Source organism: Cydia fagiglandana, chromosome 27 (genome assembly GCF_963556715.1).
Source record: "Cydia fagiglandana chromosome 27, ilCydFagi1.1, whole genome shotgun sequence".
NCBI classification, from domain to species: Eukaryota; Metazoa; Arthropoda; class Insecta; order Lepidoptera; family Tortricidae; genus Cydia; species Cydia fagiglandana.
Genome location: NC_085958.1, coordinates 7,020,506 through 7,037,685, shown reverse-complemented (window position 1 = coordinate 7,037,685; position 17,180 = coordinate 7,020,506). Strand labels below are relative to the sequence as shown.

At 39.8% G+C, this 17,180-nt stretch overlaps 1 protein-coding gene and 1 long non-coding RNA gene across 2 annotated transcripts in view; both read right to left on the bottom strand.

The window, feature by feature from the left end:
* Nucleotides 1–17,180, bottom strand: part of LOC134677936 (uncharacterized) — a 50,739-nt gene continuing 33,559 nt past the window's right edge. Inside the window, exon 2 of the long non-coding RNA XR_010100126.1 lies at nt 1–2,466. This is a non-coding gene — a long non-coding RNA (uncharacterized LOC134677936). The remainder of the gene's footprint in view (nt 2,467–17,180) is intronic.
* Nucleotides 4,315–16,815, bottom strand: LOC134677844 (glia maturation factor beta). The gene is made up of 4 exons (XM_063536270.1): nt 16,623–16,815; nt 9,409–9,518; nt 5,392–5,479; nt 4,315–4,443 (listed from the first exon to the last, which is right to left on the bottom strand). Exons 1-4 carry the CDS (start codon nt 16,728–16,730, stop codon nt 4,324–4,326), a joined length of 426 nt encoding a protein of 141 aa, XP_063392340.1. The 5' UTR covers nt 16,731–16,815; the 3' UTR covers nt 4,315–4,323.

Sequence of the window (17,180 nt, the reverse complement as noted above, 5' to 3'; positions counted from 1 at the left end):
TACAAACACACATTGATACATATTTATTATCAAAATCACACGAAAAAATCTCTATCCCCGCGCCGCCCAATGTACATTAGGATATACAGTAATTTTCGATGGAATGTCAACCTTAATTCAATACAAAGTAGGTAGCATTTCGTTTGTCTCGTAAAATTTTCGAATAAATGAAATTCAACCTAATTGAAAATACAACATGATTCTAACTTCCTTGCCTATAATTTTGTATGGTGGGCGGCACGAGGCTATACAAATATCTACGATATACAAATACATAAATGCATCTTAAATCACTTGTAAACGTACAAATTTTAAATTATTTATACCTAATATTAATATATTAATCTCGTATAAAAAAAGACTAAAATATAATACGAGTATCACTCTTGTTATGGACTTTATACCGGGTGCTTCCTGTAACAGGAGCAATAAATTAAATTAAAGGCTGTACTCCTCAAATTGACCAACATTTGTTCAGCAACTTTTAAAAATGATGAATCATTTAGACTTCCTCTTTTTCATACAAAATAAATATTGTCTTCAATGTACGCTGACATCAGTGTGTTTGACGTTACTTTATATCACGCTTTTAACATAACAAAATTGCAATACATTGCGTCTTAGAATAAACTTTGAAGTGTAATAAAAATCAAACCATGAGTTATTTTCAAAAGTTACTGAACAAATGTTGGTCACATATTTAATTACACAAACGGGTCTACCGCGATATAATTTCATTTCAATTTAATATTGGTCAGTTTGAGGAGTACAGCCTACAGTTTAATTTATTGCTCATGTTACAGAAAACACACTGTATACATTAAACATGTCTTTTTTGTTTATTATAATCACATTGTGCGTTATATGTATTAGACATATAGTCTGTATCTTTAGGTATTTAAATAAAAGTAAACAAAATCTACCCTCAAATGGTTCCTTAAGCCAGTTGAGGGTAGATGAAAACGTTACACGATCAAATAATATAGGTTAAAGTCAGGTCAGTGGCTGATCCAGGCGGTTTTGTATTTGGTTGGTTAATCAATAAATGTTATAACTACCCATAGACTAGGAATCCTCTAGACCGAGTTGAGAGCAATTATTTCATGCAACCGATGATGCCAAAAATGCGGGGGTGCGCGGGACGAGGTGAGCGAAGTCCCGTGCCGTGATTGGTCCGTTCAAAGACACGGACGTCACACAAAGACACTTTCAACTCGAACGTGGAGTAAAATTACCGTATGCGTGGCAGAGGGGGTAGCGCGACTATGCTCAGTCTGGAGGATGTTTTGCCTGGCCTATTGTCACTGTGTGACAACTTGACAAGATACAAATTGGGTCGTAAATTAAAATTTTCGACTGTACATTACATTCCAAAATAATAAGCATGAAATATGTTATGATAATCTTCAAATTGTCAGATTTATCGTATTCAATAGGGAATATTAGGCAAAGCTCTGCGTAGGTGGCACCTTTGTCGCACATACAGTAAACAAACCACATTGACACATGGCCTGCCGCGAAACAAGAAAATAGAAATTTCGTTATCTAATCTCTCTATCACTCTTGCATATTCGAGCGATAAAGAGGCAGATAACTAAATTTCGATTTTCGCGTTTCCCGGTAGGCCCTTGTTAACAAACCAGCTTGATGCATCAATGTCATATTTTATTGTCTGTGAAAACTTGTCAAAAAACAGTTTAAGGCGCAGTATGTATAAGGTAGTCTATGAATTTATTGAGTCGGTAGTGCTGCACTCTGGCGGCAGAATATTGCAGTAATATCCCCTATTATGAACGGCAATAAAAGTACAGTTGTAATGCATAATTATTTTCCATCGTATTTTCACGGAAACGTACGAACGTGTCTTGCTATTTCAGTCAGTCTCGGTACAAGAAGTACTGACGTTGACTGAAGTAGCGTGACGAATACGAACGTTTCCGAGAAAATACGATGGAAAACAATTATGCACTACATCTGTAATCGGTGATCATATGTGACGTTATCTATGAAAAGGGACCTTATTGTCGATGGCGCTTACGCGATTATTAACGATGCTCCGATATAAATACAATGCCGCGCCACGCTGCGCGGCGTAAGCGCCATCGACAATAAGGTCCCTTTTCATAGATAATGTCCCATATATGACAACTTATGTATCTTACGAGTATTGTTGAAACGCTTGCCTATTTTTGTAAATTGATATTATTTATGTATAAATAAGACTTTGGTCTAGTGCCTTAGACACTAAAAATAACTGATGATAATAGTAACAAAATATATTAACAATCGTGTTGTTGGCAAGATTTAATATTTATTAAAACAAAAAAATATTTAATATGAAACATGGATGTCGGCGGCCGATCGTAAGATCAGGCAGATCGTAATGTTCCTGTGTGTTTTGACGATAGTCACATTAAACCAATATAGGTAATAGGTAGGATAGGTTCGTTAGGTTGCTTCAGATGCCTGAAGGGCAAACTGCCCAGAAATAGGAGCCCCGCGTAGCGGGGCTCCGTCGACTCAGGGAACGAGTCAAAGATTATCACGTTTCACGATATACCTAGGAATTTCACGATATATCACTGATCTTACGATCGGCCGCCGACATTGATACGATTTTTTCAGCAACTTATATCTTTAATTTTTTTTTTAAATAATCACCAGTTTATAAAAATATTGGTCCTTTGATAACAATGTTAATAAATAAGGTTTTGTTGTAAATTCTGGTCTTTTATTTTTATTGAACTTAACAAGACTTAGAAAAATATTAAAACAAAATATTTAATTTTCTATTACTAAACTACGCGTTCTAAAGTATTATATTAAAACCAAATTTAGCACTTCTCTAACTAATACTTCATTAATATAATAATTATTACTTAAAATATATTACTATACAAAGATCTACGTCAACGTACTTTTCAATTCGGCGATATTACCAAGTAGGTGACTGCTATATAGGTAGTTACGGCCCCTTCATAGTAATTAGCCACTCTTAAGGCCCCGTCACACGAACGCTTTTTCAACGCGCGTTATAAAAGCGCTTGAATTCGTCCGCACGCTAAATTCGATTTATCGATCAAGGCTTAAATTCGAAAATCCAACAACGTTTGATAAAAAACGCCACCGCCGTCGTGTGAATAATATACACATGTATTCATGTGTCATTCAAACGCTTTTTTAACGCGCGTTGTAAAAGCGCTCGTGCGAATGAGGCATTAACAATAAAACTTAAGGGGTATCCAGACGGGACTGATCAAATCAGTCGATTTGTTCAGGAAAATAATTGGCCAATCTCATCTAGCGTCCACACGTACACAAATTAAATCACCAATTTGCATTCTACTATGAAAATTGGCATTTTTGTGTCCGCACCTGCTGATGTGATCGGGGAATCAAATTGATATTTGCGTCCGCACGGCCCTGTTCGATCGGAGAATTTCATCAGATTGGCGAAAAATTGTCTCGTCTGGATACAACTTTATATCGCTTTGTTTCTTTCTACCTTATTATGGAGTGGCTAATTACTGTAGCAGTCACCCTACCAGACATAGATATATGTCACTTGAATAGTGTTTCATGTTGTCGAATGTCGTTTTAAAATGAGACCTTAATATCGATTGTATGGTGGCGGCTAATTTCGTGTTACTCTTAACTAACCATCGATGTACCTTATACCTTTGCAATAAGGTATTTGTATCTGGCCCCTGTTTCACCAACGTGACAGGTGCGACGAATTGTAAAATCACTGTTGCTGACGTCACAGGCATCCATGGGCTACGGTTACCGCTTACCATCGGGCGGGCCGTATTCCTGTTTGCCACCATTATTGTATTATTAAAAAAAAGTTGATGATATCGGAAAAAAACAGATATTTCTCTTGCTATGTTTATGACAATTGTCACAAGAAACACTACAATTGTCACGAAATTCCGACATATAACTCATTACCTGTCAAGAATTACCTACAATTCTTCTAAATCTTTGACAATTGTCAGAAACTTCGCAGGAGAAATATCTGTTTTTTCCGATATAATAAAGTTTTTTTAAATAATACAATGATGGTGGCAAACAGGAATACGGCCCGCCCGATGGTAAGTGGTAATCGTTGCCCATGGATGCCTGTGACGTCAGCAACAGTGATTTTACAATTCGTCGCACCTGTCACCGATGTGAAATTGGGGCCTGGTTGCTGCTGTTAGGGCTAAAACCCCTGGGGCCTGGCTCCCGCGGGCCGGATTGTAACGCTGTCGGCGAGCCAGATTGAAACGCTTTGCGGGCCGGGGTTTAGAGAGCCCTGGTGTAGAGTGCAGATCGATACGTCTACCTGGAAAGCTTTTCTTTCAGCCAATCAGCGGTGAGTTCGTCTATCTCCCTCACTTCTAGGAGCCGCGGGGCGCCGACAGCGGCCGCTAGCGCCCGCTGGGTGCCCGCGTACATTACCTGCAAACAAATAGACAGACATACAGTAAGGGGCCCACTGATTAACAGTCCGCCGGACGGTATCGGCCTGTCAGTTAAAACAAAATTTTGACCCGAACAACTGATAGGCCGATACCGCCCGGCGGACTGTTAATCAGTGGGCCCCATTAAGGTCATTGTGGAAAAATTAAAATAATACCGGCCAAGTGTGAGTCGGATTCGCGCACGAAGGGTTCCTTACCATTACACAAAAAACCCTTGTATGGAAGCCCCACTTAAATATATATTTTATTCTGTTTTTAGTATTTTATTTGTTGTTACAGCGGAAACAGAAATACACCATCTATGAAATTTTCAACTGTCTAGCTATCACGGTTCATGAGATACAGCCTGGTGACAGACAGACTCGCACTTGGCCGCTGTTAGTAAGACAAGACAAACCCAAGCGAGCGACGGAGCAAGTGCGAAAGAGTGAGAAAACAAAGGTAGAGAGAGAGGTAAGTACGTCCCGTGGAGTGTAGAATATGAAACACATCGGAAACGACGTGCGGCCATCTTCGCGCTGTAGCTGTGGGTGCGAGAGAGACACACACCGAGAGAGAGAGAGAGAGGTATAACCTGTAGCTCCATGTGTGCGTCCCGTGGAGTGTAGAATATGAAACACACGCGCTGTAGCTGTGGGTGCGAGAGAGACACACCGAGAGAGAGAGAGGTATAACCTGTAGCTCCATGTGTGCGTCCCGTGGAGTGTAGAATATGAAACACATCGGAAACGACGTGCGGCCATCTTCGTGTTGTAGCTGTGGGTGCGAGACAGACAGAGAGAGAGAGAGAGGTATAACCTGTAGCTCCATGTGTGCGTCCCGTGGAGTGTAGAATATGAAGCACATCGGAAACGACGTGCGGCCATCTTCGCGCTGTAGCTGTGGGTGCGAGACAGACAGAGAGAGAGAGAGAGAGGGGTATAACCTGTAGCTCCATGTGTGCGTCCCGTGGAGTGTAGAATATGAAGCACATCGGAAACGACGTGCGGCCATCTTCATGTTCCATCTTGTAGCTGCAACAGATTTTCATTTCGTTATTGAGTGACGACATAGCCGAAAAAAAAGAAGACTGCCAATCTACACCATGTTTTTAGGGTTCCGTACCCAAAAAACTGGGATCCGCTGTCCGTCTGTCTGTCACCAGGCTATATTTCATGAACCGTACTAGCTATTACGGTTCATTAGATACAGTTGGAATTTTCACAGATGATGTATTTCTGTTGCCGCTATAACAACAAATACTAAAAAGTACGGAACCCTCGGTGGGCGAGTCCGACTCGCACTTGTCCGGTTTTTTTAACTTCGTTAATTTCAAGGCATTCTTCCTCAAACTGACCTTACTACAAAGGCATGCGTTGATCAATTGAAGAATGCATTATAGGAACTATAGGAAGTTCCGTAGTTTCGAATGTAGGTGTGGCTATTGTATGAGGATATGTACAAGTATAAATCTATTATCTATATCCGTATAGACGGCCTAAATAGTGCTGGTGGCCTAGCGGTAAGAGCGTGCGACTTTCAATCCGGAGGTCGCGGGTTCAAACCCTGGCTCGTACCAATGAGTTTTTCGGAACTTATGTACGAAATATTATTTGATATTTGCCAGTCGCTTTTCGGTGAAGGAAAACATCGTGAGGAAACCGGACTAATCCCAATACGGCCTAGTTTCCCCTCTGGGTTGGAAGGTCAGATGGCAGTCGCTTTCGTAAAAACTAGTGCCTACGTCAAATCATGGGATTAGTTGTCAAGCGGACCCCAGGCTCTCATGAGCCGTGGCAAAATGCCGGGATAACGCGAGGAAGAAGAAGAGTATAGACGGCCTAAATACAACTAATACAACATACAACCATCAATAGCAAACTGCATTCAGAATTATTACTTGTTTTTATTTCCTAGGTACTAAAATGACCAAAAAAGACAAATTCAGAAAGAGAAACAGGGTGGCCAACTTGGAACTATTTTTTTGCCGCGTTTTCCCAGAGATAAGACCTAGCTAGATAGATTTATCGCCCCCGAAAAACCCCCACATAGCAAATTTCATAATTTCTATTCAGGCCATAATTGTTAAAAAAAAAACAAATTACATCAAAATCGTTAGAGCCATTTGCGAGATCCCCGAAATATACCTATAAAAAAAAAGAATTGCTTATTTAAAGGTATAAGATATGTAAGCTGCTTGTAGCGACACTACGAGTATCTTAGGGCTAAATAGAATCTTGTCAGTCTCCCTAGACATCTCGCCGTGTGCCTGCTATACGGCCACAATTCAAAATTTTTGATTTTCTGGATTATTGCAGATTCGTATTCAAAATTGTTCAATTTACGACCTTATTTCGAGAGCCATAGCAAAAAAGGTCTTTAAGAGCCTTTTTCTCACAAGTGGCCTTATGCATTTGACCATAAATTGTCAGACAATCCCCTGCAATACAGCCACTTTTGAGTTGTGGCTATATAGCACACGTTTTAAATGAAGCTTTTGAGTTGCGTCCTAGAAAATAATAATTAGCTGAGTTACACATATTATTATTATCGCGTACAGTGATCTTGTTCCTATCAAAGTTGATATAAGTTCAAAAACTAAAACCCGACTACTGCAAATCGCGCTCTAAAAAGTATGAAACTAGATAGAATTCTTATCTGAAGTTATCAAACAGGAAATATTATAAATGTTATAATTTTTTTAATAAAAAAATACAACGTAATAAAATGTATTACATTTTTGATATATTTACAGAGATATTCAAAGGATCGCCGTGCATGGTCGTATGCCACGATTATAAACTTTAAGGTAAAGTGGCATACGACCACAGCTATCCTCTGAATCTCTGTAAAAATATAAATAATGTAGTAAATTATACATATCACGTTGTATTTTTTTATTAAAAAAATTATAACATTTATAATATTTCCTGTTTGATAACTTCAGATAAGAATTCTATCTTGTTTCATACTTTTAGAGCGCGATTTGCAGTAGTCGGGTTTTAGTTTTTGAACTTATTTTTTATTTAATTAATTTTGGGGTCATGACTTCGTTACTAACTATTCGAAGTCACTTTATATTACTTTTTCGAGGGCATCCCCAGTACAGAAATACACGCAGAGCGCCACATATATCGGGCTGCGCTATCCTTTGGCATGGAGGCGCTTTCTGCGCCCAGCTTTGGAATGCTCTCCTACGTCGGGCTACGCCCGACTCTATTACTATGAGGGCGCCGAAGGCGCCCGGCTTTGGAACGCGTAGAGCGTGTCTTGTACGTGGGGCTACGCCTGACTCTTTTAGTATAAGGGCGCCTGGCGCCCGGCTTTGGAACGAGTAGAGCGAGGTTCGTACGTCGGGCTACGCCCGACTCTTTTAGTATGAGGGCGCCTTCGGCGCCCGGCTTTGGAACGCGTACAGCGAGCTTCGTACGTCGGGCTACGCCCGACTCTTTTAGTATAAGAACGCCCAAGGCGCCCGGCTTTGAACGCATACAGTGCGCCTCGTACGACGACGGGCTACGCCCGACGCGTTGAGTATGAGGGCGCCGAAGGCGCCCGGCTTTGGAACACGTACAGCGTGCCCGTACGTCTTTTGTAAGGCTGTTTCATGCATTTGCCCGGATTTGGTAAGCGTCCAGCGTGTCACGTATGTCGACACTTTTAGTATGAGAAAGTCGAAGTCGCCTGGCTTTGGACTGCTTGCAGCGCGCCACGTACGTCAGGCTACGCCCGACTCCTCTAGTATGAGGGCGCCGAAGGCGCCCGGCTTTGGAACGCGTACAGCGAGCTTCCTACGTCTCTTGTACGGCTGTTTCATACATTTTGGCTGATCTGGACTTCTATACCTATTCACGTTATAAAATATTGCCGGTCATTAAAAAAAACACTATGTTTATAGCGGCCAAACAAATTTATTTTGCAAATACCTTCTTGTATCGCCGTAGTCGGGTAATACGCGGATAGAATCCAGAGCGCTTGTAGATTCGTAGTTCGAATTACCTACCCGATACATTAATGTTTCATCGGGTGCATGCAAGCAAAGCCGGTCGCAAAAGCTAACAATATTTATATATTTGAAATGTGCTAACTGAGCTCTTTCAAATGATATACATCACGTAATCATTACTTATTTTTATTTTTTTCGTTCGTGACTTTATGACCTCTAGAGGACGCCTTGTTCATTTTTTTGTGACTTCATATAGCCTATAACCAGCGGACGATTAAGATAATTCGAATGACATATCGTTTGTCAAATTATTATGTGTACTTTAGAAGTTATGAGGGAACAAATGAACATACATACATACATACATATCCACATACATACCGGTCAAAATCATAACCCTCCTTTTGCGTTGCCGTAGTCGGGTAAAAATAAAGGGATTTTAACTATTTTGGTGTTTTTATTTATATTTGCATGGTAACCTTTTTCCAATAATTTTGTGTTTAAATTTGGCCGCATCTTAAAATCTTTAAAAAACGTTTCTGCAATACGGCCACAACTCTAAATACCTGTCTTTCGGGCCTTGTGTCTTAAAAAATATACATTTCTTTTAAAAAGTGGTGTGGTCATAAGGAGGGTTATATCATTCCAAGTAAAAAAAGCTAAATTTTAAATTCATAGACCTAAAACTAAAGGAGTAAGATCCTATTAAACACCCTGAACTATACTCTCACAACTTTGAGACGCGATTTCTCGAAAAAACGGTTTTTTGAGATGTGGCAGTGTAGCAGGCACACGGCGATCTGGCGTCTTTCGAGCGTCGGCGTCTTTCGAGCGTCGGCGTCTTTCGAGCGTCGGCGTCTGTCGGCGTCGGTCCAGCGCTATGGAAAACGACGTCGCTGCGCAATTGCGTGGACGCTGCGTCGACGTTGCGTCGACGTCGGCCATAGAATTGTAGACGCCGACGCTCGAAAGACGCCAGATGTGGGGGGGCCCTAATATGTTTAGTTGTGTACAGACCTGTACACGATGAAGCGTGGCTGGTGAGACGGCAATATATCTTGCAGCTCCTCTAGCTCCACACTCTCCAGCTCCTCATCCACCTCCAGCGTCTGCTTCTCTCTGTTCACCTGGAGGGTTAACAGAGTTTCTTGTCATTTTAATTGACATTAGCACAGAATAAGTAATATTACTAGGTACAGAAGACTCACTCTCTAAAAAAACGCGTCTGTCATGTAGCGATGCTACATACTTGCCTATGATAAATACATACTTTTCCATACAATGTGACCTGTACAACATTAGTGTCGCATTTTGGACAGAATAACATACACCAGAGTATGACACTTATGTAAAGCTGTAATGTACCTTCTCAGCTGTAGGTTGATTAACATATCTTGCCTCCTGGCTAACTGGCTTCGAGGAGACAAGTCCAAAGAGCATGCCACTCGAACGGAACTTGTCACCCAGATTGTGCAGAGATTGCTGGACCAAACCTGGCTTCATGCATATCAAAACGATCCTCGTGGTCTACTCTAACTGCCCAAGTAGGTCACATCCTAATTTAATTTGTATTTTAGAATCATTTATGAAATTATATAAAAACATAAAAAAGACTTTCGTTGGGTAGTCGTAAGTTTGACAGCCCGGTGACAGCTAAGAATATAGGCGTTTTGTTCAGGCATAAGCAAGGATATATTCCAAAGGAAACAAAGTAGAAACGTACGATATAAATGTAATTATTAGAAATTATTATTAACCACTTAAAATATTACAAGTATTAATGAGCATTGATATTTTTCGAGAACCATTTGATTTAGAAAAGATTTAAGTTGGTTTGACGTTTAATGTGTTGATGTGAATCGAAACGCAACGTGTCCGGTAGGGGAAGATTTCGAACTGTCACTGTCACTTCACTTGAACTTGGAATGGGAATACGCTAGGATGTAGATGGTTTCTAACTAAAGATTAAGAGGGATTGCCTCGTCTCCTTCCGCCGCCTGGTCCGGCTGGTGGGAGACCGATTTGTAATGTGCGTAGATCGCTGTGCGTGAATTGTGCGCGTGATTTATTTAGTGCGTCCCGTGTCGCCGATGGACATGAGCACGGTTGGTGATCGTGTTCCCTGGCGCGCTGTTGCGCGTCCCCGATTTTGCTGAGCGTCATGCTGACGCTGCTTCCACGCCGTAGGACGCGGCCTCGATCTGCTGGCCGTGTGTCGGATGGCTATGCTGCCGTCCGACGACTCCAAGGTGTCTTCGTGCGGGTCCTTCCCGTGAAAGTCCGAGCGCCGCGGGTTGTTCTCGCCTTAGCTTGCCACAGCTGAGGCTCGATGAACGCCTGCCGCTGATCTACGTCGATCTGTCTGCTACGCTAAGTTCCAGGATGAAAGCTACACCCGGTATTCGTGAGTGCACTAGACTTTCGTTTTAGGTTTTGGCCAAAACTCCGCGTTTCGCCCGTCTCGCGATCGTAGGTTAAGAATTGCCATAGTGTCACCCCACAGCCGCCAACGGCTTATAGAAACAAATTGTATTTTGAGTAGCGCCCGCCCTAAAGCGGAGTGCCTTGTAATTATTTAGCGGGGTATATTAAATTGCATGTCAGATATTTGGTTTTATCTTTTCAACACCCTACCAAGTCTCCCCATTAACCAGGTTAGAATAACAAGAGGACCCTTGTACTTCAATAGTCCAATGTTTTACTGCGGATCTTATCCGAGGCACTATTTCCATTAATTATTTAAACATTTAAAACACTATTATTTGTTATTCATGACAATGTCACACTACTTTAAATCTAATTATTTTTTATTCACCACAATGGCGCCCGAAGAAAGCTTAAATTAAATATATAGCCTGGTTATTGTGAGCTTTGGAAAGCGATAACATCAATTTACAAAATTTTTGTCATTTAAAAAACTTTATTTTTAAAAAAAATTTTGTGAAATTATTTGTATTAAAAATATAAAATTAATTAATTTGTAAGTTTACTTGTGACAGGGTAGCAAATTCATCAATTATTACAATTATTATTAGGCTACACTATGACAAATTAGCATAGCGCTCAGCCACATATTATTTTTTTTCACCATGCTCCATTTGAGAGGTAGGTAATTTATCGTAACACTTCCTGTATAAAGTGAAGTGTTACCAATTTATTATACTTTATTACATACCCTGACACAAGCAAACCATTTTTTTTCTACCGACATGCCGGACGGGGAAGGAGAGGAATTTTATGAAGTGGGAGGGGGGGGATACCTTATCTACCCATCCCTACCCATGCCTAATGCCTCATTGTTTAATACGCGACCATGGGGTGCCGCGTTAGACAACCACCCGCCCGACCCACCCATTTCAAAAGTACTAAAATATTTATTCATTTCTATTTCTCAAACCAACTCAAACTTTTCATTCCGCAGACTTAGTATGACAGACGAGACACTCTAAATTTCTTGGTTTTTGACTTATTCGGTTCTAAATAGAACTACTTTATAGAACTTAAATGTTCATATTATTTGTTTTTGTTTTTTTTTTTAAATTTGAGGAAATTGGTCTTAGAATCAACCTCAATTTCAGCTATCTTAGCATAGCATTTTTTTTAAAGTTCTGCTGAAACATGCACCATTTGTATTCGCTAAAGGTAGGGACATGTTGTTGAACGGCATGCTGCATTCCATTTGGAGTAGTATTCCTGATTCGTCACATAACCTCCGAATTTCCGACTGCTAGAGCAAACCGCTTTGTAGTTAAGGTAATCTGGAAAAAATCAGTTACCATTTAATTTCAAAGCATTGGTTCAGTGACATTATGCTCAATGTTATATTTTACAAGGTGTATTTTCAAGTTAGCAACTTATTTTTTATTCGGGTGAACTTAGGTAACAACCCATTTTTTTTGAGTACGCGTACCTCCTTGACTAATTTGGTCAAGATTTTTTTTGAAGCGTTTCCAGGGAAACCAAATTTTTTTGTGACTACACACCCTAAGGGTCCAGGGTGATGTAATTATATTGGATATAATTCACTGACTTAGACATGAAAAAGAAAACCAAGTTTTTTCTTTTTCAATTAATGTAAGCCCGCTGGCTACACATTGGGATTTGACTTGAGTGTGAGCTACAAGTTGACCACCACTATTATTGATATTATTTGTAGATATAAATTAGCAACTAGTTACCACATTACATTAAGGTACTAGTAATTTAATTTTGTAGTCATAGGCATGCACATAGTAGGGCATGCCATATTAAAACTTAATTCTTAATATTGCATTATGTATATGATTACTTGTAATATACTAAATAGTAAGAATTTATAAATATAGTTGAAAATACTTAATATTTAAATTGGATTTAAATACTTTAGTGAATCTTAGAATAGGGAGTTAGCTTATTATTATTTATGTTGAATAGTGGCTAGACCAGTCAATATAGGATTACTTGAATTAAAAAAATATTTTTTAGTTAGGTTGCAGAAACCACAGTGTAGTGGCCACGCACTGTGATTTCTAATAGAGTTAACATTTAGAAATAAAACTTACAGTCCCAGAGATGGACATAGATAAATTAAGTTTTAATGACGGTTAGCATGCTCAGTAAATACGCTTCTAAGCTTAATGTTAAACGAATATGTATAATTAACGTCCTAATGGATTTGTTGATTAGGTATCCGGTTAATTTATTTTTCTCCGGTTACCCCGGCTGCCTCGGTTAACCGGCGCTTAACCTCTTTGCCGAGAGAGGGGATATTGTAGCGATGCTACATACTTGCCTATGATAAATACATACTTTTCCATACAATGTGACCTGTACAACATTAGTGTCGCATTTTGGACAGAATAACATACACCAGAGTATGACACTTATGTAAAGCTGTAATGTACCTTCTCAGCTGTAGGTTGATTAACATATCTTGCCTCCTGGCTAACTGGCTTCGAGGAGACAAGTCCAAAGAGCATGCCACTCGAACGGAACTTGTCACCCAGATTGTGCAGAGATTGCTGGACCAAACCTGGCTTCATGCATATCAAAACGATCCTCGTGGTCTACTCTAACTGCCCAAGTAGGTCACATCCTAATTTAATTTGTATTTTAGAATCATTTATGAAATTATATAAAAACATAAAAAAGACTTTCGTTGGGTAGTCGTAAGTTTGACAGCCCGGTGACAGCTAAGAATATAGGCGTTTTGTTCAGGCATAAGCAAGGATATATTCCAAAGGAAACAAAGTAGAAACGTACGATATAAATGTAATTATTAGAAATTATTATTAACCACTTAAAATATTACAAGTATTAATGAGCATTGATATTTTTCGAGAACCATTTGATTTAGAAAAGATTTAAGTTGGTTTGACGTTTAATGTGTTGATGTGAATCGAAACGCAACGTGTCCGGTAGGGGAAGATTTCGAACTGTCACTGTCACTTCACTTGAACTTGGAATGGGAATACGCTAGGATGTAGATGGTTTCTAACTAAAGATTAAGAGGGATTGCCTCGTCTCCTTCCGCCGCCTGGTCCGGCTGGTGGGAGACCGATTTGTAATGTGCGTAGATCGCTGTGCGTGAATTGTGCGCGTGATTTATTTAGTGCGTCCCGTGTCGCCGATGGACATGAGCACGGTTGGTGATCGTGTTCCCTGGCGCGCTGTTGCGCGTCCCCGATTTTGCTGAGCGTCATGCTGACGCTGCTTCCACGCCGTAGGACGCGGCCTCGATCTGCTGGCCGTGTGTCGGATGGCTATGCTGCCGTCCGACGACTCCAAGGTGTCTTCGTGCGGGTCCTTCCCGTGAAAGTCCGAGCGCCGCGGGTTGTTCTCGCCTTAGCTTGCCACAGCTGAGGCTCGATGAACGCCTGCCGCTGATCTACGTCGATCTGTCTGCTACGCTAAGTTCCAGGATGAAAGCTACACCCGGTATTCGTGAGTGCACTAGACTTTCGTTTTAGGTTTTGGCCAAAACTCCGCGTTTCGCCCGTCTCGCGATCGTAGGTTAAGAATTGCCATAGTGTCACCCCACAGCCGCCAACGGCTTATAGAAACAAATTGTATTTTGAGTAGCGCCCGCCCTAAAGCGGAGTGCCTTGTAATTATTTAGCGGGGTATATTAAATTGCATGTCAGATATTTGGTTTTATCTTTTCAACACCCTACCAAGTCTCCCCATTAACCAGGTTAGAATAACAAGAGGACCCTTGTACTTCAATAGTCCAATGTTTTACTGCGGATCTTATCCGAGGCACTATTTCCATTAATTATTTAAACATTTAAAACACTATTATTTGTTATTCATGACAATGTCACACTACTTTAAATCTAATTATTTTTTATTCACGACAGTCACGATCAGCACAGATATGGCCGCTAGGTGGCGACAGCGCCACGCGCGGTTTATGGCAAACCCCAAAATTGGAGTCGAACAGATGTACTTTTAGCTACCTGTGGCAAAGCGTCGTAATCGTGGAGTGGGCCACGCCTGACATTAGTCTTGTAACATTTAGATCATATAATATTAATAGTTTGCGCTAAAACAGAAATAGAGATGGGCCGGCCACATGGAAGATTGACAGATGACAGATGGACCAACAAAGTCGCAAAGTGACCAGGACCCCATGGCAAAAGGAAGGTGGGAAAACCCATAACAAGATGGATATCATATCCAGGGATATCATAGCCACAGCTCGAGAAAATTGGCTAATCAAGGCTAAAGACCGAGAAAGGTGGAAAGATATGGAGGAGGCCTATACCCGACAGGGGTCCTTAAGGGGTAAAATAAACAACAATATTAACAGAAAACTTCTTAATGAAATACGATTTAAGGAAAAATAAAAGGCTTAAATAGATAAATAAATAGTATAATATAAATATAAAATCTACAATAATATTGATTAAACCTGTTGTTTACCCAGGCCGGAGATGTCTGGCCAATTGTTTGTTGCCCACATGCATCGGCCACTCTGTATATGTTAGGCTACATCAGCCACCTGAGAGCTCACGATCATCGCTCTCACTAGCCAGTAAATACCCAGTCGCCGAGGCCGAAACCGGCTAAGACAGGATGATGATGATATGTTATAACATTTTTTTTGCACTCAAGATAATTGGTATGTTAAAAGCAACTTTAATTTTATTAAAAACACTGCTTTTCGACTGGGGTTTAAATGGACTTATGAGGATAGTGTACTAATATTGTAAATCCTGTATTTGTGAAATAAAACATTTTTTGTATTTTGTAGAGACGGACCGGATATGGAGATTGCCAAATAAGAATATTTGGTTGAATGTTCAGTTCAGGTCTTAACAAACCTATTTTTTTAGGTCTAGTGGCTAGGGCAAAAGGGGTCATCCATTAATTACGTCACACGTTTAGGGGGAGGGAGGGGGTCAAGAAAATGTGACATATTGTGACATGGGGGAGGGGGGAGACACAAACTTTGTGACGTCACTTTAACTTCATCAGTAACCGAAAATTTATTTAAATTATTTAGTTCGCTGTACATTTAAATAACAAGTTTTTAAAACGAAAATAGTTTTTAATCGTTTAATTTTCTTTCCTAAGAGGTTTTGGGTTATAAAATTACTAATATTTATATTGTCAAAAATATTTTGATAAAATATTAATAATACTTAGGTATTTACTTAATTCGATTTGGCGATTTCGTAGAAAAAATGTGACGTCACACTAGGGGGGGAGGGGTTTGCCAAATGTGACCAAGTGTGACAAGGGGGGGGGGGAGGGGTCAAAAAACCTAGAAATTGGTGTGACGTAATTAATGGATGACCCCAAACACACAAGGAAAAAACCATAATCGAACTATAAACTAGGCTCGTGACGCATTTACGATGCAATAATATTATTACATGACTCATGAATCGTCAGTTAGCGCGCGTATCTCGAGATAATCAAAATACATAATAACCACTTGTATGACGTAAAGTGTAGTGTAGTAAAAAAAAAGTGATAAATCTATCGAATGATAGGAGGAAACCCTTAAATACACAGGATAATAACCCCTTTGACCATATGTAAGATATTTTATAGAGTATAAGTAAGTATACACCCATTAATGCTGAATAAGTAATGTTTAGTTGTTATTGATTGAATAAGTACGAAAAAACAGCTTTAAAAGTATCTGTTATACGATTCGTTGCTGCTAACATCCTGTCCAGATTAAAGGTATAATGTTTTAAGGATAAATATGTAAACGAAATAATATAAAGCACAGTACGTACCTTCAATATTAAAGCACAATTTTCATTGTGTTTCGAGAAGCGAAACTTCTTCAGTTTTTCTTTTACGTCGTCTCCTATATCACACACGTTAACATTGTGCCCGGACATGGTTATTTATTTCGGTAATAATTAGTAATTATTTAATTTCGATTGAGACGCTTCAATAGCTGGACACGCGTCAACGCCGTCAACAGTTCAAGTAGTTCAACACAATTTTGACAGAAAGGTCAGAAAGTACTTGAAAACTTGAATAGTGTTGATTGATTGCAAAACGGAATAATTCATACGATAATAAACGAAAATGTTTCAGAACTCAATTAAATACTAATATGTATATAAATTCATCAAAAATCAAAGCCATAATTAGGTATTTGCTTTCTAATTTTACTCCTTAAATTTAAAAACAGTGCCCTTTATATTTTACATCGCTGAATCAATCTTGCAAAAATAAAACGCTATGTGACGTTTGGCACCGTTTAGGTAGATGCTGTTAAGTCTTAATATTCGGTAGTTTGTACATTTACGATAATTCTGATATTACCTCTTAATCCGTTGAAA

What these genes read in the sequence shown, in the direction of transcription:
- LOC134677844 (XM_063536270.1), bottom strand. Translation starts at nt 16,730, where the DNA reads ATGTCCGGGCACAATGTTAACGTGTGTGATATAGGAGACGACGTAAAA. An exon ending in CCACGCTTCATCGTGTACAG is followed by an intron (nt 5,480 to 9,408) that starts GTCTGTACACAA and finishes AATCTGTTGCAG; the next exon opens with CTACAAGATGGAACATGAAG. An exon ending in ACGCACACATGGAGCTACAG is followed by an intron (nt 4,444 to 5,391) that starts GTTATACCCCTC and finishes ATTTGTTTGCAG; the next exon opens with GTAATGTACGCGGGCACCCA.